General features: G+C 36.1%; 1 protein-coding gene across 1 annotated transcript in view; it reads left to right on the top strand.

Moving 5' to 3' along the window:
• The window catches only part of LOC150086137 (WD repeat-containing protein 70), a 106,945-nt gene that overhangs the window by 73,133 nt on the left and 12,782 nt on the right, over positions 1–21,030 (top strand). The window contains exons 11-12 of the mRNA XM_090374803.1: positions 2,785–2,869; positions 10,117–10,255. Coding sequence (XP_090230929.1) covers positions 2,785–2,869; positions 10,117–10,255 — 224 coding nt within the window. The remainder of the gene's footprint in view (positions 1–2,784; positions 2,870–10,116; positions 10,256–21,030) is intronic.

Genomic DNA, 21,030 nt, shown 5'->3' on the forward strand with positions numbered 1-21,030 from the left:
TTTACATTTTCTTATTTCACTGGTGTTTTTATTTACGCTCAGAAATTTGGTTATATCCAGCCAGTCCCTAGAAAGGGTGACAAATCTTTCAATTAGATGTTTATTTTTCTCTCTGCTTCCTGTCTTCTATCTTTTCTCCTAATGCTGATGTTCTCCAAGGTTCATTTCTTTCTCCCACTCTTTTCCTCTTGTATATTCATGACCTTCCAGTGACTGCAAATCCTATCCATAGTTTTGCTGATGATGCACTTCACTCCACCTTCCGATTTGTGAAACCATGTCCAGCACAAATAACTTCAGTTTCTCAAATATCCTCCCCCAAATCCTTAAATACCAATTACCTCTAACTAATTCTTAAGCGTGACAAAGAAAACTTAAATTTATTTAATTAAAAAGAGGTTACTCTTGTTAATTAAATAAATTTAAGATGTACAAGTTAGTGCATTTGCATCATTTCTGTACATAGCCAACTATATAAGTAGTTATAAATTGGCATCATTAAGTATATCTCATATTGTGAATACCTCCACAACAAATTGTCACAGTATTGCAGTACCTCGAATAAGTAACACTTCACCATAGGAGAAAACTATTCTTACTTATTCTCAGCAGATACCATCACCCATACGGCACCATTTCGGAGCTTATTGGCTCCTCATCAGTGGGTGGGCAGGTACCCTGGTGTTGCAATGATGACAACCCAGTTGCGAAGTATAAATGAACAATATGAGAGATGCCTGATGGTGTGGAGTGATTTAGATTACGCTATAGTTTAGGGCTAAAGCCTCAGGTTATGTAAATAGTTTAACTAATGTACAAGTTATAAATTGGCATCATTAAGTATATCTCATATTGTGAATACCTCATCATTGCAACACCAGAGTACCTGCCCACCCACCGATGAGGAGCCAATAAACTCTGAAACTGTGCCATATGGGTGATGGTATCCGCTGAGAAGAAGTAACAATAGTCTTCTTCTATGGTGAAGCGTTACTTATTCGAGGTACTGCAATACCATGGCAACTCATTGGGGAGGTATTCACAATATGAGATATACTTAATGATGCCAGTTTATAACTACTTATGTAGTTGGCTAGGTACAGAAATGTTGCAAATGCACTAACTTGTACATTAGTTAAACTATTTACGTAACCTGAGGCTTTAGCCCTAAACTATACCGTAATCTAAATCATTCCACACCATCAGGCATCTCTCATATTGTCGATTTATACTTTGCAACTGGGTTGTCATCATTGCAACACCAGAGTACCTGCCCACCCACTGATGAGGAGCCAATAAGCTCTGAAACGGTTCTGTATGGGTGATGGTATCCGCTGAGAATAAGTAACAATAGTCTTCTCCTGTGGTGAAGCATTACTTATTCGAGGTACTGCAATACCATGGCAACTTGTTGTGGAGGTATTCACAATATGAGATATACCTAATGATGCCAATTTATAACTACTTATGTAGTTGGCTATATACAGAAATGATGCAAATGCACTAACTTGTATATTAGTTAAACTATTTACATAACCTGAGGCTTTAGCCCTAAACTATACTGTAATAAATTTAAGAAATTTTCAAAAATAAAAGAGTTTACTGCTCCTTTGCTCATCTTTAGTGCCATTCAAATTTGAGACAAGATCAACAAATTTCTACTAAGAATTAACCTAATTTCTTATCTTTTTCAATTGGCATAAGCACATCACAAATATTGCTTCTTCTGCATCAAGAAAACTGGGTTTTCTTTGTTGTCCTTGTCATTATTTTTCTTCTAAGCAACTAATCACTCTGTACAAATCACAAACTTTGTCCCACCATGGAATATTGTTTCCACATATGTGGTGGTGCCCACAAAACTTCTCTCAAGCTTCTGGACTCCATTCAAAAGAGGGTAGTCAGGTTAATGACCCGTCTCTTACAAAGTCTCTCCACTCTCTAGCTCATAGACATTCAGTTTTTGCTGCATGCCTTTTCTGCAGATACTTTTATGAGCACTATTCTTCTGAATTGGTATCAGTAATCTCCCCACTGTTTTCCAAACCAGTCCAAACATGTGCCACAACTAGTCAACCTCCATTCACTTTTTCTCTTTCTCATTTATCTCTTCCTTCATATGTATTTGCTGAAAATTACAATCTACAGAAATTCAAATCTGATGTCAACAAGTATCTGTTGTCTTCTCAACCTACAACTCATGCATATAACAATGTAAATTTGATGCATGTTTAAAGCTAATTTTCTTTATATAGCATTGATTTGATTCATTTTGTTACTGTTGAATGATATTATGCACTAATTAAGGATCATATTATCCTGAATATTCATCAAAGTAAAACTTTGAATGAATTATTTATATGCAAGGTTTAGTATTTCCCCTTTTGTTATATTTGTTAAGGAGTCCGAAAGGTATATTTGGAGAGGACAGAGGGGGAAATGAAAGAGAGGGATTTCCTTTGCCAGCTATCACAATTGGATTTCCACTTAAACGTTCAGTCTTTTGATATCACACTTAGTTTTAATTTTCGGTTTTCTGAAAGTTTGAGGTTATGGCTGCATTCCTAATATAGTGTTTGAGTTAAAAATTTATTATCCTTGTCAATTTTAATACTGACTATAATGATATACATACTGAACTAATTTTTTTCTTGGCTAATCCTTTTTCTTGCTAGTTGTTGTCTGCATTTTGAATGCTATGCCTATATAAAGCATTTTGTATGCTCCCATTACATATATTGGATATGCACATATACTTCAACTGCATTCACTTTTCTTTTTTAGGTGATGACACATTAAAGTTATGGGATCTAAGAAAATTCAAGGAACCTGTGAATGTTGCAAATAATTTGTATAATAGGTTTCCAGTGTAAGTTTATTCGGTAGTACATTACTTTTTTGTAAAATGATTAAAAATTACCTGATTTATTACAGGGAAATAATACATTGTTATCAAGAATTAACTGATGTACAACAAAATGCATTTCATCCTAGTATCTGACCAACTGTTCCTTAAATTTACATATATGCGCTCTTATTCCTGTTCTGTTATACTTCAAATATAACAATCTCCTAAAATGGCTATTGTCATATGCATCATTATAAAAACAAATTAGGGTGGTAGCGCAAGTTTTCAGCATTTTGCAACGAGTAAAAATTTTGTTCTACTAACATTTTCTTTAATAAGCATGTGTGAATTTGTGCTTCAAATACAGTAGAACCTTGTTAATCCGAACCCCGATGACCTGGACTTTCTGTTAATCCAGACTGGATTTTCTGTCTGGAAAAATTGTAACTATTGAAAAAAATATATATGGAAGAAATTTTAAAATAACTGCCTATGAGTGGTTTCTGAAAATTGTATGATATATTTACAAGTGTGAGCTCGCCTAGCTCGCCATCGTTAATATAGCTCACCTATATTAACGATGTTATTGTAAACAAGAAGAGCAGGGATAAAACGACTACAACTAGTCCATGTATTACTAAGCGGTAACTGTCCACAGCACTGGATAAGAGTGAATGTGATGGTGCACTGTAACACATGATCAGTGGTGGGGAGGGGGATGAACCATGCATTCTTGGAAATGACTCACAAATCAGTCGCTCGGCTATTGTATTCAGTTGGCAGCTGCCACTAGCATTCTCCACACGCACACCTTATCTCAGTTCTTTACCTGCTGTATTGCTTTGTTTTTACTGTTTTTTGTGTTTTTATTTATTTTTTTTATTTTTTTGTGGTTTTAGGTTAACAGAAGATGGCAACAAAAAATAAAAAGAGTATTACTGTTTCGATGGAACAAAAACTCAATGTGCTTTTTCACATTGATAAGGGGGAAAGTTTAAAAAAGATCGCTCTCAATATAGGGGTGGCAAAACAAACTGTTTCTGATTGGAAAAAAAATAGGAAAGCAATCGAAAACTTTTATGCAAAAATGGTAGCCAAAGACAGCTTAAGAAATAGCGCTACCATTAAGCAGGCAAAAAATGAAAATTTGGGCGAGGCCTTGTACATTTGATTTCATCAAGAACAAGAGCAAGGGGTTCCTCTTTCAGGCCCAATCCTTCGATCAAGGGCTCTTAGCCTTAACGAAAAGTTAGGAGGTGACCCGTCTTTTACTGTGAGTTTGGGGTAGTTATCAAGGTTATCAAGGAGCATCATGGAATCCAACAGGTTCGAATTACAGGTGAAAGTCTTTCTGGTGATTGTGTTGCAAGTGAAGAATTTAAAGTACAGTTTCTCAAGTTTATTAGTGAAGAAAGTTTAGTTCCACCCCGAAATGTTATGGTTTGTTTTTCAAAATGTTACCCAAAATACTACTTGCCTCAAAACTTGACTCTTCGGCTAAAGGACATAAATCGAGTAAGGAAAGAGTAACATTGCTTTTGTGCAGTAACACGTCTGGAAATTTAAAGTTATCACTGTTAGTCATAGGAAAATCTGCTAAGCCTCATGTTCTTAAAAATGTGAACTTAAATGCTCTCCCAGCTTACATGTCACAAAAATCAGCTTGGATGAGCTCAGATCTTTTTAAAGATTGGTTTTTCATCTCATTTGTTCCCTTGATCCCTTAAAAAAATATTTAAGGGGAAAAAGGACTGGAAGAAAAAATGGTTGTATTCATTGATAATGCTACAACCCACCCAGCAGAAGAACAACTGAGATCTGGCAACTTCTTTGTAAAATTTTTGTCACCCAACATTACTGCACTATTACAGCCTATGGATCAAGGAGTTATAGAGGCTGTGAAGCGACAGTACAGAAAGAAGTTGATAATTTCACTGTTAGAACAACAAGAGGTGCTTGAAGAAAAATCAAACTGTATGGACCTCCTTAAAAATGTCAACATAAAGACAGTCATTTATTTTTCTGCTGCAACTTGGGACAAAACTGGCAAGACTACCCTTATCAAATGCTTGAAAAAAACTTTGGCCTAATGTTCCAATGGACAGATTTGAGGAAGAAATGATATTTCTTTGGATCCTGATAATGACAAGGACGATAATGATTTTGTTCAGTTAGTTCAATGTTTAGAGGTTTGTTCAGACATAACAAATGAAGACATTGCCCCATAGATAATGTGTGATAATGATCTAGGACAGCGGTTCCCAAACTACTGAGATTTATGGACCCCCTTCAAAAATCAAAACAAGTTTGCGGACCCCTTCAAAAATCAAAACATGTTTGCAGACCCCTATATATATAAAGGCATATGTTTTTTGTGTGTGTATATATATATATACAGGGGCACAATGATTGATCTATTTTATTTTTTATTCCATCCTGTGGTTGGATTTGTCTTGTAATATTTTATGTAATTTTAAAATGGTATCATCAAGGGGTTTGCCTCTAAATTTGAATTAACTGGCATTATGCAGCACACTGGGTTTTCTGAAAAGAAAATTCAGTATTTTATGTGTGTGACAACTCAACTTTAGAAAGAATAATAGAAAGAATAATTTGAAATAATGTATACAATTATATATACTAATTGTATCGAAAATAAGTAATGTTCTATAATGAAATTTGTTGTGATTCTCTCAGTATATTTTTTAAGAAAATAAATGCATATTACTTGATACCTTCTGAACGTTTCACTGGAACTGGTCTATGGATCCCCAGGGGTCCACGGACTCCAGTTTGGGAAATCAGATCCTCACTGAGGAAGACATCATACAAGCATGCTCATCATCATCGTTGCAAGCTAATGAAGATGACAACTCTCATGATGAAGTGTATGAGGAAACAACTGACACAAGTCACACTGAAGCAACCAGAATGCTGGAGAAGCTACTGATTTATTTCGAGAGACAGGATGACACATCAGCTGGTGAGCTTTTGACCTTGAAGTGTCTGTGCGATCGTGTGGCCTGAAAGAGAGTTTCAAAATTAAAGCAAAAAAACACTGAGGATTATTTCAAGTAAACTTCTCGAAAATAGTTATTTGTTTTGTGTTTAATTTTGTGTAATATAATGTTCTATATTAAAACTTTATTGCTTTGTACAGTTTTGTTTACTTACCATATTCTTTTGCTCTTTATAATTTTTACTTTAAAATATTGTTTTATTAATTTAATATAAAAACCAATTTAGTTAAAATTTTATTATTTAGTAACTTTAAATAAAAACTGGTACATTAAAGATAGCTTCTGGTTAAGCAGGACTTTTGCTAATCCAGACAGAGTGAGGTCTGTCAAGTCTGGATTAATGAGATTCTACTGTATATGAAATAAAATATTATTTTCTAAAAATGTCTTCTAAAACCTGGATGCATCATATTAAAAGAATACTTATTAATTTTATTTTTTAAATTTAATAACAACTAGTTTAAAGCCTTGAAATCAAATTTGCAGTCAGTTCTGCTATAATGCGGTACATGAGTTCCTAAAAATCTCCACGTTATGGTATTTCGGCATTAAAAACAACAGGGCTTATGGGAAAAATAGGGATGGGACAGAGCACTCAAAAAAAAAAAAAAAAGTTCGGTCTTGTTTTTTTTTTTTTTTTTTTTTTTTTTTTTTTGGTAGTTGTTGGCATATCGGCTTCTGTGGCCATAATGCACCTCCCAAGGTTTTTGCAGTACTTTGAACCAAGCCCGAGGCGGGATTCGAACCTGTGACCTTTGGGTTGCCAGGCAGGCACTTTACCCACCCAGCTAGCCCGGTCGGCATTCGGTCTGGTAAGTAAAACACTAAAAAAAAAAAAGTTAGAAATCCAATAAAATTGCTGACACAGGTTTAAACATCTTAAATTTCTTATAAATAAATAAATGTTACAGTAAATATAGCACTTTACCTTGAAGAGATATGAAGTTTGTTTGTTTGATTGATATTTCTATTCACTGACATTTTCTTTTTTTTTTATTGTAAAATTTAAAACAGTAAAAAAGATAAGCAATCAGTAACGAATATGGGACACACAAATTGCATAAGTGAGACAAGTTTACGAAGCTTAAAAAATATAAATGAAGAGAAGATTCTGAAAATTTATTTATGTTTTTTTATATGATTGAAGATTTCATGGAAGGGGAAACACATTTCACCATAATAAAGTAAAAACCCACAGAATTCCAGCTATTAGTATTGTTGCAAATGCAGTAAGATCAAGTTTCTTACTACCCATATATAATTAGATTGCACTAACTGAAAAGTCAAATAAACTGGGAATTGCAAATTGTTTTTATTGTTTTATGGTAGTGACCTCCAGAAATGTGCTCCTCTGCTCATGCTATCATGCCTCATGAAATTTCTGTTTGAACAGAAAATTGTGAACTCCTGAAAACATGAGTCAGCCTACAATATCATATGTTATCTTGTGAATACAGCGAATGACAACAGTGTGTCTCCAACCAATAAAACTACAGTAAATGGGAAATATAGCTCTCACATATTTGACGTTTGAAATTTTTTAAGCTTTGTAAACTTGTATGTATTGCTGCGCAGGTTGCTACATTCAGCTTGGTGCCAGGTTTTGCGTTCACTTAGTGTTACTCGCAGATGAAATTGTGCATGAGTGAACATGAAAATCGCGTTATACTCGCATTATTCCCTAATATATCAGTCAGTTGGAGCAAATTCACGTTGGGAAAATGCACGTTATAGCAGAACTGACTGTACCATACTTTCCAGACCATAAAATGTACTTTTTTTTTTTTTACTTTCCTGGAAAGTGTTGCCTAAAATTTCTCTGCCTGTTATGATCGAAAGGTATATTAGGTGCAAGCAGTGATTTTTTTTTTATCTGTGGTTAGAGAAAGTATGTTGATAACATCCAGGTATCCTTCTGAAAAGTCTAGCTCTTTTAGTGTGTAGCCAGTTCAAGTCACATGTAATGAACAAAATAAGACAGTTTCTGAATTAAATAGAGTTAGCTATGATGATTTGAGAAGGTCTTAGCCAACTATAGCCATTGGACATATCAGTTAACAAAACCTTTATATATATTCATATATTAAGAGTGGGCTAAATACACAGAAGTACCAAATCATGATTTGACACCAACAGGACAAAGGAAGTGCCCAATAGTTTCACAAGTGTGAATAAGTGAAAAATTAGTCAGATTTAATGAAACATGAAGCTCTTTCAAGAAATGTAGAATAAGTAATGCCCTTGATGACACTGAAGATGATGCACTCTTTGAAGAAAGTGAAAGTTTAGACCATATCATCAGTATTGACAAGTAGCATTAGTGACAGTTTTCAGTGTTCTACAACAAGTAAAAATTTCCTTCTGTGCTGACATTGTAATGGGCATCTTTGAATTTGTGTTTTTTGAATTTATGAAACAAAAGTTTACACGTGATTAACAGTTATACCTCTGTGTGTAATTTTGCCTGATTATTTAAATAATTAATTATTAATTTAGTATTAATTGATCTTAAGGGATAGCCTATGTGTACAGCTATTAAAAATAACTGATTTTTTTTATAACTAAATGATAGTAGCTATGAAAATGAAAATACATTCCAGCAATCAAGTAAAGAAATGAGGTACTATTTCAATGCAGGTGTTGAAGTAGTTCAAGAAAATAATACTACATACACTCCATTATGCTTTTCTGTCTCTACTGCCTGAGAATCGTATTGTCCCTCTTCTGACATTGATAGAGCTTGGACTCAGGATTTCTAGAAATGACTGTTTTTATCTATGTGTTGATGTAAAAGGACTAATATCGTTTTTAATTGAATAATATCACCTATTAAGTGAATCCATTATTGATTAAAAACTTGAAGACACTGTTGTGATTGGCTTTGAACTTATTTGGGTACCCAAATAGGTTATGAACTGTATGGGTTGGAGATGCATAATAAGCAAAGCAGTAGACACAATATACTTTGAATGGTACTGTGCATGATGACTACTAAAAAAAAATTTAAAGGAGACTCTTCTCTTTATTATCATAGATCACTTTCAGGGAACAGAAAACTGTTTTACAGCATGACTCTCCCTCTTGTCATATCAGAGGCAATGCAGGCACAACATTACACAAACATTTCATGCAGTTTTTGGTATGTTAGCAATTAATTTGTACTAAATAATGTACTATATATCACCCATTCAAGAAACACATGAGGTATGAATTGTTTTAAATGCTTCACCTAAAAATTTCAAGCCTGATGTTTATCTTCACTGGGAGATAAATCTTGTAGAAAACTTCTGGTTAGAAAAATGGTCACTACCTGCTTCTAGTGACCATTTGTTTTCAATATCAATACAGTCACAATACACAAGATCTATGATATATCAAATTGAATTAAAATCTTTTTTTGACAGGATTGACTGCATGTATGGGATAAAAACTTGCTAAGCAAGATAAAACTACAAGAAACCATTATTTTTGTCTAATACCATGAACCAGGCAATGATTACATCAAGAATCTAATACACTTCATGTCAGATAGATAAAAAGTAGTAATTGAAGCATAGAGTGGACCAACAATATACTAATCGTTTATAAAAGACCTACATACTTCTATCATAAACCTTTTGCTTACTGGTATTGCTGTGATATTGTTCTGACCATTGTTGTAATAAGCAGTTATTCTTTATTTAAGATCACTGGATAACATAAGTAAGTTTAATTTCTCAGGTAAGTCTTAACAGTTTTTTAGCACAACTGATATGGGGAAAAAAGGCCTCAAGTATCAGGGGTAGACATATTGAAAGTATATGGTCACAATATGCCAGCGAGTTCATAAGGTTTATCATATATTGTGTCTATACAATTGTGTCCCATGGACCAGCTTGCATGTTTTGCATACTAAACAATCCAGAATAAGTCAGGAGGAGAGGCTACTCCATCTGCTTGATATTAGCTAATTATGAGGGCTGCCCAGTTGATGAGGCCTTCAAGAATTCCTCTAGTCCGCAAATTAGATTTGACCCAGCTCTCTCCAAATGAGAAACAAATATTTTTGAATCACCCTGTTTATTAATAAACTTAGAATATTTTGCATTAAAAGAATTATATTACTTTATGACTTTCTTTTATTTCTCATTCATTTTTTTAATTTTCCTTATAATAACTACCTGCTTATAGTGGCAATTTGAATTTAATATTAATATGGTGGTTACTATATGTGGTATATCAAATTGAATTCAAACTTTTGTTTGACAGGACAGACTGCATGTTCAGTCCAGATGATAAGCTGATATTTACAGGCATTTCCTTGCAAAAAGGAGAAACAACAGGAAAGCTTATATTCATGGACAGAGAGTTTTTCACTATTCAGTATGACATCGAAGTTGCAGAGGCTGTAAGTCTTATTTTTTACAGGCTTTATTTAATTCTTTTAATTATTGGAAATTGTTGTGTGTATATGTGTGTTTAAAAAACAGATGCTCTTGTAAAGCTGAAGGAGACAGCCATATTAATAAAAACTTGACAGTACACTCTATACTCATAAAAGTATTAGTATACACCAGATGCTTTTCTGCATTGGTATATACTAATACTTTTAGTATACACCGCTTTTAGTATAGAAGTAGGTCTGACTGGTTGCAACCACAGTTATCAAGGGAAGCACCTCAAATATCAGTAGCATCAAGTATGGACTTTGCAGTGTAGAGTTTCAGAGGGATTTGACTGTTAAATGCAATATCATTCATTTGTATGACTGATACTGCAATCCAGTTGAAGCTTCCAAAATTAGTTTGCAGTTGGTATTGTAAAAAGATGGAATACTGAGAGTGATAAGCAGTCAAACAGTCTAGTATGCCACAACTGCTTAGTGAGAAATTGGCAATTCTCAGTGGAGCATTTACAGAATTGGTCTAAGTTGTTTGCACAAATAGAGATGTTGACTCTATTAGGAATTAGCAAGAGGACTGGCATAATATAAATATTATTTATTACTTTATTTGTATGTTTGTCCTGAATGCTGAACAGCAAAGCTAGAGTCCAAGCATCTACAGAAATGGCCATGATAGTATCCATTGAGAATTGCATAGTTTTGGCTTCCATGTAGAGCTAGAACTGACAAACTCAACATAATGTCAAAAAATATTACATATTGTGTGGATTATTTTGTTGCCTGCTATTTTTAGATTCTTGAAGAATGGAAAGAGGACTATGGAACAACAAGTTGCACTACACACCATTAAATCTAGATAGTCAAGTCTGGGTTGGGAGGCCATAGCTTACTAGAGTTCATTATCTCAACATCTAAGAATATACTTTGGAGGAATTAGTGGTGCTGTGATAAGGGTTTCTTTTCGTGGTTTCATTTGGATTGAGAATTTTGGCTATATACCCATGGATCCTCTGCTACATTTTAGTGCATTCAATTGCTTGGAGGGGTCCAGATTCAAATCCTTTTGGAGACTGGAGAAATTATTGAAAGGCTGAAGATTTAAGGCTGCAATTAACCAATCCCAGGTAAATGGGTAGGTCCCTCCCATCCAAGTTATTCCAGGTTTCCAACCTGCACAATATGCAAATTCAGTCTGTGAACGTGCAGTTGTACACACATAATACATAATAAATCATATAAACTGGTGCAGTATGACCAAAGTGATGAATGTGTCAGTCATTTATAAACAATAATATCTCACTGCCATGCCTAATTGACATTCTGCTGATTTAATTCTACCAATACTATGACATTTCTATGGAAATGGATCCTGTATTTACCATATAATTTTCTGGTTTGCAGTTCCTTGCAAGTACCTGTTTTGAGGTGAATTGCATTCTGCATAGAACAGCATTTTAGATGAGCTGGAATATGAAATTGGAGACTGACAACCTTCCATCTTTAACTATGCCGAAAATGAGAAATTTTCCTTCCCTTTTTTTAATTACTTCAATTGTTCTGTTCTTTTCCTGCCTCTGTAGAGGCGTAGCTAGGTTTTTGGTGCCCTTGGCAAAATTTGTGGCTGCTCTCCTTTTTTCGATAATTGGTAAAATCATAATAAATAATAATAAGTGCAGTCAGACCTCTGTTTAACAAACTTCTTTATAGCGAATTTTTCTATTTAGCGAATTTTTTTTTGAAATACCCATTTTTGGTAATTATATTTAACATAGTTTCCATAAAACAAAGAAAATTTTCTTATAAGGAATGGATTACAAGAGACTTAACTGGGTATGCGTTGTTTGCACCTCTGGCCTTCAAGCAATTTAGGCACTAGTGCTGTTGCTAAGTGCAAATTAAGAGATTGCACCTCTGGCCTTCAAGCAATTTAGGCACTAGTGCTGTTGCTAAGCATGAATTAAGAGTAACACCTATCCATCTACCTGTCCCACATACCAAAAAGTTGAACTGATCAACTACTTTTTATTAGCATTAGCATTAGCATTAGTAGAGGCATATGATGTAAGAAAGCAAGCTTATTCAGCATCAGCCAAAAAAAAAAAAAAAAAAAACAACACACACCACTCCCATTTCACCCCTCCGTTCGTTCGAAATACCTGTCCAGTTGAGCTTTAAATTTGTTTAGGCTATCAACTTCAACAACAAGTGATGGAAGTCGGTTCCACCAACCAACCACCCGCTGGCCAAAGGCAAATTTCCGCACATCTATCCGACATCCGTCCTTCCTCAATTTGAATTTATGCCCTCTGAGCTGATTATTCTGAGCAAGATGAAGAATCCCATTGGCATTGAGCATGCTCAAACCATTCAAAGCCTTATACACCTCTATCAGATCACCTCTCCGGTGCCTAGTCTCCAGACTCTGTAATTTGCAAAACTTAAGCCTTTCTTCGTAAGAGCAACCCTTTGTTCCATTCACTAATCTTGTTGCCCTTCTCTGTACCCATTCCAGCAGCTCCACATCCTTCCTGAAATGAGGCCTCCAGACCTGTATACAGTACTCAAGATGTGGCCTAACCATTGCCTTATACAAGGGAATAATCACCTCCTTATCCCCGCTAGAAAAATTCCTCTTTATCATTGACAAGACACCATGAGCTACTCTTGCAGCTCGCCTGCACTGCTCAGAGAACTTCATATCTGCCTGCACAATTATCCCCAGGTCCTTTTCATTCTCCACCACTGTCAGTGTAGTACCGCAGAGTTGATACGTTGCTCTGGGGTTACTGTTTCCCATGTGTAGTACTTTACATTTGTCAATGTTAAACTTCATTTGCCACCTCTCAGCCCATCTGTTCAACCTTTCCAGATCCTGTTGCAGCAGCATAGCGTCAGTAGTGTCCTTAACAACCCTGCCAACCTTTGTATCATCTGCAAACTTGGACATTAAACTTGATATCCCATCATCAATATCATTCATAAACACCGAAAACAACAATGGACCCAACACTGAACCCTGAGGAACTCCACTAATAACAATAGTCCACGTTGAGCAGTGTCCATTGATTACCACTCTCTGTCTTCTGCCACTCAACCATCCCCTTATCCATAGCAGCAATTTGCCTCCAATGCCACACTGCTCCAATTTGTGCAGCAGTCTTCCATGTGCAACAGTATCAAAAGCCTTTCTAAGATCCAAATATATAATATCAAAGTTATTCCCTGCATCCAGTTCTTTTGTGACTACATCATAGTATCCAATCAAATTGGTCAGGCAAGACCTGCCCTTAACAAAACCATGCTGCGTCTGAGCTATAACTGAATTCTTGTCTAGATGATCCTGCAGTGCTTCTTTAACCAGTGCCTCCATTAATTTACCTGGAACAGAAGTTAAACTAACAGGTCTATAATTACTTGTGTCAGCCTTTGATCCTCCTTTGTGAATTGGGGTTACATTTGCACATCTCCAGTCTATGGGTACCTCCCCTGAGTCCAAAGAAGCTCTCATAATTATGGCTAGGGGCTTGCTTACTTCCTTTGCTGCCTCCTTTAATATAACTGGATAGATCCCATCCACCCCAGGTGCCTTTTTTTATGTTTATCCTAAACAATCTCTCCTCCACTTTCCTCTCAGTTATTACAAAATCATCCAGCTCACTGCCAATGTTTACTTTACCTACATCATTCTCCTTCCTGAATAACTCCTCATGCGTGAATGTAGATGCAAAATACTCGTTTAAATTATTAGCCACCTGAGCAGGATCCTCAACTGTTGAACCATCAATATCCAGTGGACCAATCTGATTCATCCCTTTCCTTCTTGAGTTTAAATATGTAAAGAACTCTTTTCTGTTTTTCTTTGCATCCTTTGCCAAGGATTTTTCGTAGTCTGCCTTTGCCTGCCTAATCTCCTTTGTGACTTGGTTACAGACCAACTTATATCTATCATAGGCTTCCATGTCACCCATTAATTTGTATGTATCCCATGCATTTTTCTTCTCTGCCACATGTCTCATTAGTTCATCTGACAACCATTTAGGCCTAAACCTTGAACAATATTTCTTAGTTGGTATGTAAAGCCTGGTAGCCTCCAAGATTAGTTCCTTGAATGCCTCCCATTTTAAGTTTGCTGTTGGTAACATCATCAGTTGGTCCCACTGTATAGAATTTAAATACTGTCTCAGACCATCATAATCGCCTTTACGAAAACAAAAACCCTTCCCTTTACCTCTGATAGTAGTTACCTCCTTGAGTAAATCCCACTTCAACACACTGTGATCACTGCCACCTAGTGGTTCATTTACCTGCAGATTCTTAATGCATGAAGAATCACTACTGATAATCAGATCAAGAGTATTGCTCCCTCTTGTTGCCTCACGAACATGCTGATGTAGAAAACAATCATCCGATAAATCCACAAAAGCCTTGCTAGTGTGCGAGTGACCAACCCACAAATTCCAGTCAATATCTGGGAAATTAAAATCCCCCATTATAAGACTCTCTGATTTACTGGCCCACTCTATTTCCTTGTACAATATCTTATTATACTCATCAGAGTCATTAGGCCTATAGCACACTCCTACTCTCAATTTTGATTTCCCTATGCTTATGTCACACCAAACTGACTCGACACTGCCCTGTCCATTGATGTCAACTGGCTTCACTTCCTTGGACTTTATGTGTTTCTTAATTAATAGCATAACCCCTCCTCCCCTCCTGTCCTGTCTATCCTTTCTATACACATTGTATTCCCCAAATTCCAGTTCCGCATTACTTATATCTGTGTGACACCACGTCTCTGATATCCCAACAATATCTGCCTTTGATGTTTTGAGCAATACCTCAAATTCATCAAATTTATTTACCAAACTCCTAGCATTGGTGTACACGCAGGTATACATGCACCTGTTTCTATTCTTAGCTACCCTAACACAACCCATGTGTTTACTTGTACCGCAATGACTCCCAGCAGTCTCTGAAATATCCTGCATCTTGTTTTTCAGGCTTCTGCTCATTTCAATAGAAGCAGTGCAAGAATCACTTCCACCTCTGCCAGTGGCTACTGTTAATCTATTAGTCCTTGTATCCCCCCCAACTAGCAGTTTTCCGACCCACCTAACACTGCCTCGACAGCATCAGCAAAAATTCTTGCACCCTTTCTATTTAAGTGTATCCCATCCCTGTAGAAGCAATCTCTCCTGTTAACAAGTACAGTCCAGACTGAAAAAAATTCTACCCCTTGAGCCTTGCACAACCCCTCCAGGGCCCAATTGATCGACAAGGCTCTCATCATATACTCCCTCCTATCGTGTCTGGGCAGAATTGCAGACACTTTCAAATTCAACCCTAATTCACGGCTTTTTTTCAACAGTGACCTGTACTTGCTAAGTAATTCCGCCGGTCTCCTACTCTTAATATCATTAGTGCCAACGTGTACAACTATATCACCTTTTGTGCCCTTAAAAGATGATATCCGCTCTACAACGTCATCAACCTTTGCCCCTGGCAGACATACCCTGGTCCTGTTCCACCTATCCTTTTTACAAAGCATGTTCCCCGTTTCCCTGACAATAGAGTCACCAACAACTACTAGTTCCTTTGGGACCAGCGCATTCTGCCTAGGGGGCTGCCTCTGTGTTGCCTGATGACCAAGTGCAAGCTCTGGCGTTGATGTGGGCAGCTGAGAGCTTGATGGGCCCCTCAATTTATTTCCTTCGAGGGCATCCACCCTGTCCTTCAAGCTCTCATAAAGGCCCATAACAATGCTGAGTTGTCGCCTGATTTCCTTACACTCCTTACATCGTGCACACACAAAGACATCCCCCTTGGCAGTATCATGTCCTGTACCCGACTGCTCCGCAAACATCAAGCAAACAGTGCATTTTAAAAGACTGTGATTCAGAGGGCAACTGCCCCCCTCAGTTCTCCCCTGAACCACAGCACTCCCATTAGCTTGAGCCTTTTGCTTTGCTGCTCTGGTCAGAGTCATGATTCCGATTTAATTCAATAAAATTTCAAAACAAAAATTAAATCCTTAAGTTATATCCCAAAACAGTTATGTTATATATATATATATATATATATATTTTTTTTTTGGTATCTAGTGTTTTCTACGAGTTCCCTTTATACAACTTCCGTATCACGTGTACCACTATAGTTATGTATTAATTATTTGTTACGATTAAGTCGTTATATATATTTATAGAGTTAAAAATACAATTTAATTGACAATAAAGTTTATCAAGATTAATAGATTTACTGATTAATTGACAATATTATAATATGCACTATACTACACTAAGCTTATGCTATCGTGTAAAAATGGCGGGAATTCTCGAACGGTACTTCTACGGACTCGTAAGTATTGATTTGCTTCCAAATCTCGCTATCTCAATTTAGAATAAACTAAGGATCCTGACTAGGTCTATAATCTACTTATAGAAGATAATTTGATATAACAATTGGTTAATAAATCGACTAAATTTGGTTAAAAAAAAAAGACCTCTCGTTCAATTTGCAACACGTGGATTTGATACCGTTACCGATACTAAGTAATACCTACAAAATCTCTGTCTAAGTTAAACTTTAAACTAAGTATCGTAACTAGGAATATAAAGCTACTCTAGAAAATAAATTAATTTGACAATTTAAGCTAATAAATCAGAAAATAAATCAGGAAAAACTTCTCTGTTCCAAGAGCTTCAAGGAGCTTCGTCCGCACAGGCTAACCTCGAACCCAGACTCCCCCCTATTAGTTAAGAAAGGGAGCAGTTACCTCTATGATGTCCTGTAGAACACTTCTGTGCTGATATTCTCCATTGTTGTATTAACTGTGCAAATAATTTACATAAATTCCTCACACTCGTAGACAAAAATCAGTAATCCAATGTACAAGGAATTGGAGGCCCACAGACCCCAAAATACATTGAATCACCAACCCAGATCTTGGAGTGAGAGAAGACAATAAGTCCATACTTTAAAAACAATTGAAATACTTTGAAACCAATTTTAACAATAAGTCCATTCTTTAAACACTTTTAAAAAAATGTTAAAAAATTAAATTAATATTTAAAAATTAAAAGAATTTTGTAACTTTCTTCTGAAACCTTAAGAAATTAAAATAAAATTCTTTTTTCTGTGTGGTGTTTAATATGTAATTCCAGAGCATTTTTCACACCATCAAATTGGCTGTAAAATTTGTTCAAGTTTAAAAATATTCCACAATTTTTTTTCTTCCACAAAATGCCAAATTATTTTCAGCACAGAACAATATACATTTTCAATACTGTATATGGCACCATTTAGAAATTTCACTTCTTAGTGCTGCTTGTGCAATGTCATCAATTAGTCCGCCTTTTATGTGTTGTAACGAATTCTCATAAAATAGAACATTTGGATTTAGGTATTTCCAGTCCTTAAATCCATATGAGCTGTAAAATGGAACATTGTTTGTGCCAGATACAAATAAGAGGCATGGAAAACAATATATTGCATCATTGTTTTTTCAAAAAAAAATAACCATTTCCTCTCTCTTTTTTTCAATACCTTTATTTTTGTGTTTCCACAAATTATTGAAACATCTGCCATTAGTGACAGGATGCGTACCTCACACATTATGTTCAGGACTGTGTTGCACCATAAGAGATCTTTCATGTATTTTAATTCTGATGAAGGCTACCATATAGCCGAAAGCTCATATATTTCTGCTTTATCTGTACGCTCTGTGTTTAAGCTACAATAAATTCCTCATAAGAGATCTGTTTTTGTGGATATTAAAATTCCATGTGGTTGGATCATTAAAATTTAGACTTTACATGTTCTGTATTAATATTATTGCTGCCATCATTTTCTTCTGCTAACTGTTGTTCGTTATTCTCTATACTTTCTGATTCTTTTAAAATAACTTCAGCTGTTTGGGCTTTTGCTTGAATTTCCATTTCAGTGGCATCATTTGTTTCATCCTCATTTGAATTATATTTGTTTTTGTTGTCACATTCAGGTTTGGAGTGGCTTATTGTAAGTCAGTTTTTTTAAACCAGCAGAATGTTTTTTAATTTCCTCTTTATGGAGTCTTTCTGTGTGGTACTGATGTCTGCTTTTTTCTTTGGTGGCATGACTAAAATTATTTGGGCTTTTGTTGTTTTATTTAAATTATAGATCACAATATTCACGATTACCTGTTTATATAGCAAGCACAAAAGTACTATGCACACATTATTTATAACTGCTAACTTATTCAGTATCATAGAACATATACAATGCATGAATTGCGAACTGCTATGTATTTGAGCATGCGCTGATGAAGCAGCCACCTGACTGGTTCCTTGCCGACCGAGCTAGCTGGGTAGGTAAAGTGCCTGCCTGCCTGGCAACCCAAAGGTCGTGGGTTTGAATCCCACCTCGGGGGCTTGGATCAGAGTAATGCAAAAACCTTGGGAGGTGCATTATGGCCACAGAAGCCGATGCACCAACAACTAAAAAAAAAAAAACTGGTCCCTTCAAAGTTATGTTCTGGACTGCAAATACATGTGTGCAGTATGTAGGGCTTGAATTGCCCTCTGAAAAACATGCCATTTGGCAAAACTTAACTTTTACCTCGCCCTCTGTTCTCATCCCGGTGCGACATCATCTATGGATGCCATTACATCAGCTAGCCTAGGGTGTCGAAATAGCTTGGCATGGAACTGATGTGGCTTGTCAATGGCGCCCTTCTGATACTGGTGCCCTTGGCACCTGCCTCAGTGTCAAGGCATTCCTATGCTGCTGCACCTCTGTAAGGTCAACCATGATCTATATGCTCTACATATAATTATTGGCATTTAGCCCTATTTTTGCTGCTAAATTCAAACTCATTTCACAGCACGTGTTCCTGAGCATCCAGACCATGTCGGAAACAGGCCTACATATTGCCTTCTTTCACATAATTTCGATGGATGACCTCTGACAAAGACATTGAAATTATGAGTTATATGGCAATATGGTATCTTATTTTATTTTATATTTAGTTGCTTTCACTTTATTCTGTTTTATTTCATTTTATGTTATTTTATTTTACCTTATTTCATATTCATTTCTTTTAATTCTTTATATTTGTTTTGTGTTATCTCATTTATTTTAATTCTTGATTTTTATCTTATTAACTTCTTGTGTATACCATAGATTTGATGGTAACAGTCTTCTATATACTTTCAATATATTACTATTTTTACATTATGGTTGTAGATTGTTTGTTTGTTTGTTTTGGTTTTTAGGAGCATTAGCAACTAAGGCCATATTGCTCCGGGATATGCGGTGGTCATTCCTTGACCTTTCCGCATTCTCCGTATTTGGTGGTGACGGGCTCAAAGCCCGGTCTAATCAAGAAGCGTGTGCTGCGCACTGCTGCTCCTTCCCACCTGGCTACGGAAGCGCCTATGGTTGTAGAGTTTATTTGCCTAAGCAGTGTCCCTGGTCCATAATACCAACTAGATTTCATTTTCATTCTCTTTCTCTTCATTATTTATTTACTTTTTTTTTTTTCATTATTCTCTTCATTATTTATTTACTTACAGTTATTGTGTATGTATATGTGTGTGTGTGTGTGTGTGTGTGTGTGTGTGTGTGTGTGTGTGTGTGTGTGTGTGTGTGTGTGTGTGTGTGTGTGTGTGTGTACACACAAATACATACATACATACATACATACATATAGTAAATTCCTATTATAATTCTTTATAGGGAACCATCCATGAAAAACACTGTAAGAGGAAAAGCATTATAAGCAGGACCCCTTTTTGGTGCCTCTTTTTTTGTTAATACACTGATAGAATTTTTTTTTTTTTTTTTGCATCATATTAAGCAATATTTGTATATTACTTAAAAATCCTGCAAGTTTAATGTACTATGCTTGCTTTCGTTGTCCACAAACAACTGACCAACAAAGTCACCAGTTTCACCCCAATATCGGAACGAATCGCACTGCTACAGCTAGCAGGCAACAAGATCAACCTGAATGTGCTCCAGGTCTACGCACCAACAGCGGACAAAGACGATCAAGAAATTGAATTGTTCTACGACAAGCTAAGCAACACTTTAAAGTCGCTGAAGAAGCACGACATGACGGTCATCCTCGGTGACTTTAATGCCAAAATCGGTCAAGGAAAGCTACAAAACATAGTCGGAGAACATGGCTTGGGGACACGGAATGAACGAGGCGACAGACTCGTCCAGTTCTGCCAAGAAGAAAAATTTAGCATTGCCAACACTTGGTTCAAACTACCACCTCGACGACTATACACCCGGACCTCACCACAAGACTCTGACAACAATATCGTCAGGAACCAAATTGACTACATCTTAATCAACATCAGATATAAGTCAAGTGTCCTCAAGGCAAAAACTTACCCCGGAGCTGACATATCATCAGACCATAACCCAGTAATAGCAACACTACGTCTCAAATTACGAGCAGTCAAACGCACAAGCACAACAAAAAGAATCGACCTGGAGAAACTGAAGAACACCGCCAACAGACGACAAGTACAGCTTCATCTCAACACTACAATCCGATCGATCGAAGCAGACGTGCAAGCATTCGGGCGTTCACTCAAACAGTGCATCAATGAAACAGCAGAAACCCTGCTAGGACATCAGGCATCGAAAAAGAAACAACGGTGGATGACCCAGCACATACTAGACCTAATGGATGAACGGAGAATATTCAAAAGCAACAACAACTGGGAAAAATACAAAGAAATACAACAAAAGATCAAACAGGAAATCCGGAAGGCGAAGGAAAAATG

This window comes from Mastigoproctus giganteus, chromosome 5, assembly GCF_048544385.1.
Source record: "Mastigoproctus giganteus isolate SK-2022 chromosome 5, ASM4854438v1, whole genome shotgun sequence".
Lineage (NCBI taxonomy): Eukaryota > Metazoa > Arthropoda > Arachnida > Uropygi > Thelyphonidae > Mastigoproctus > Mastigoproctus giganteus.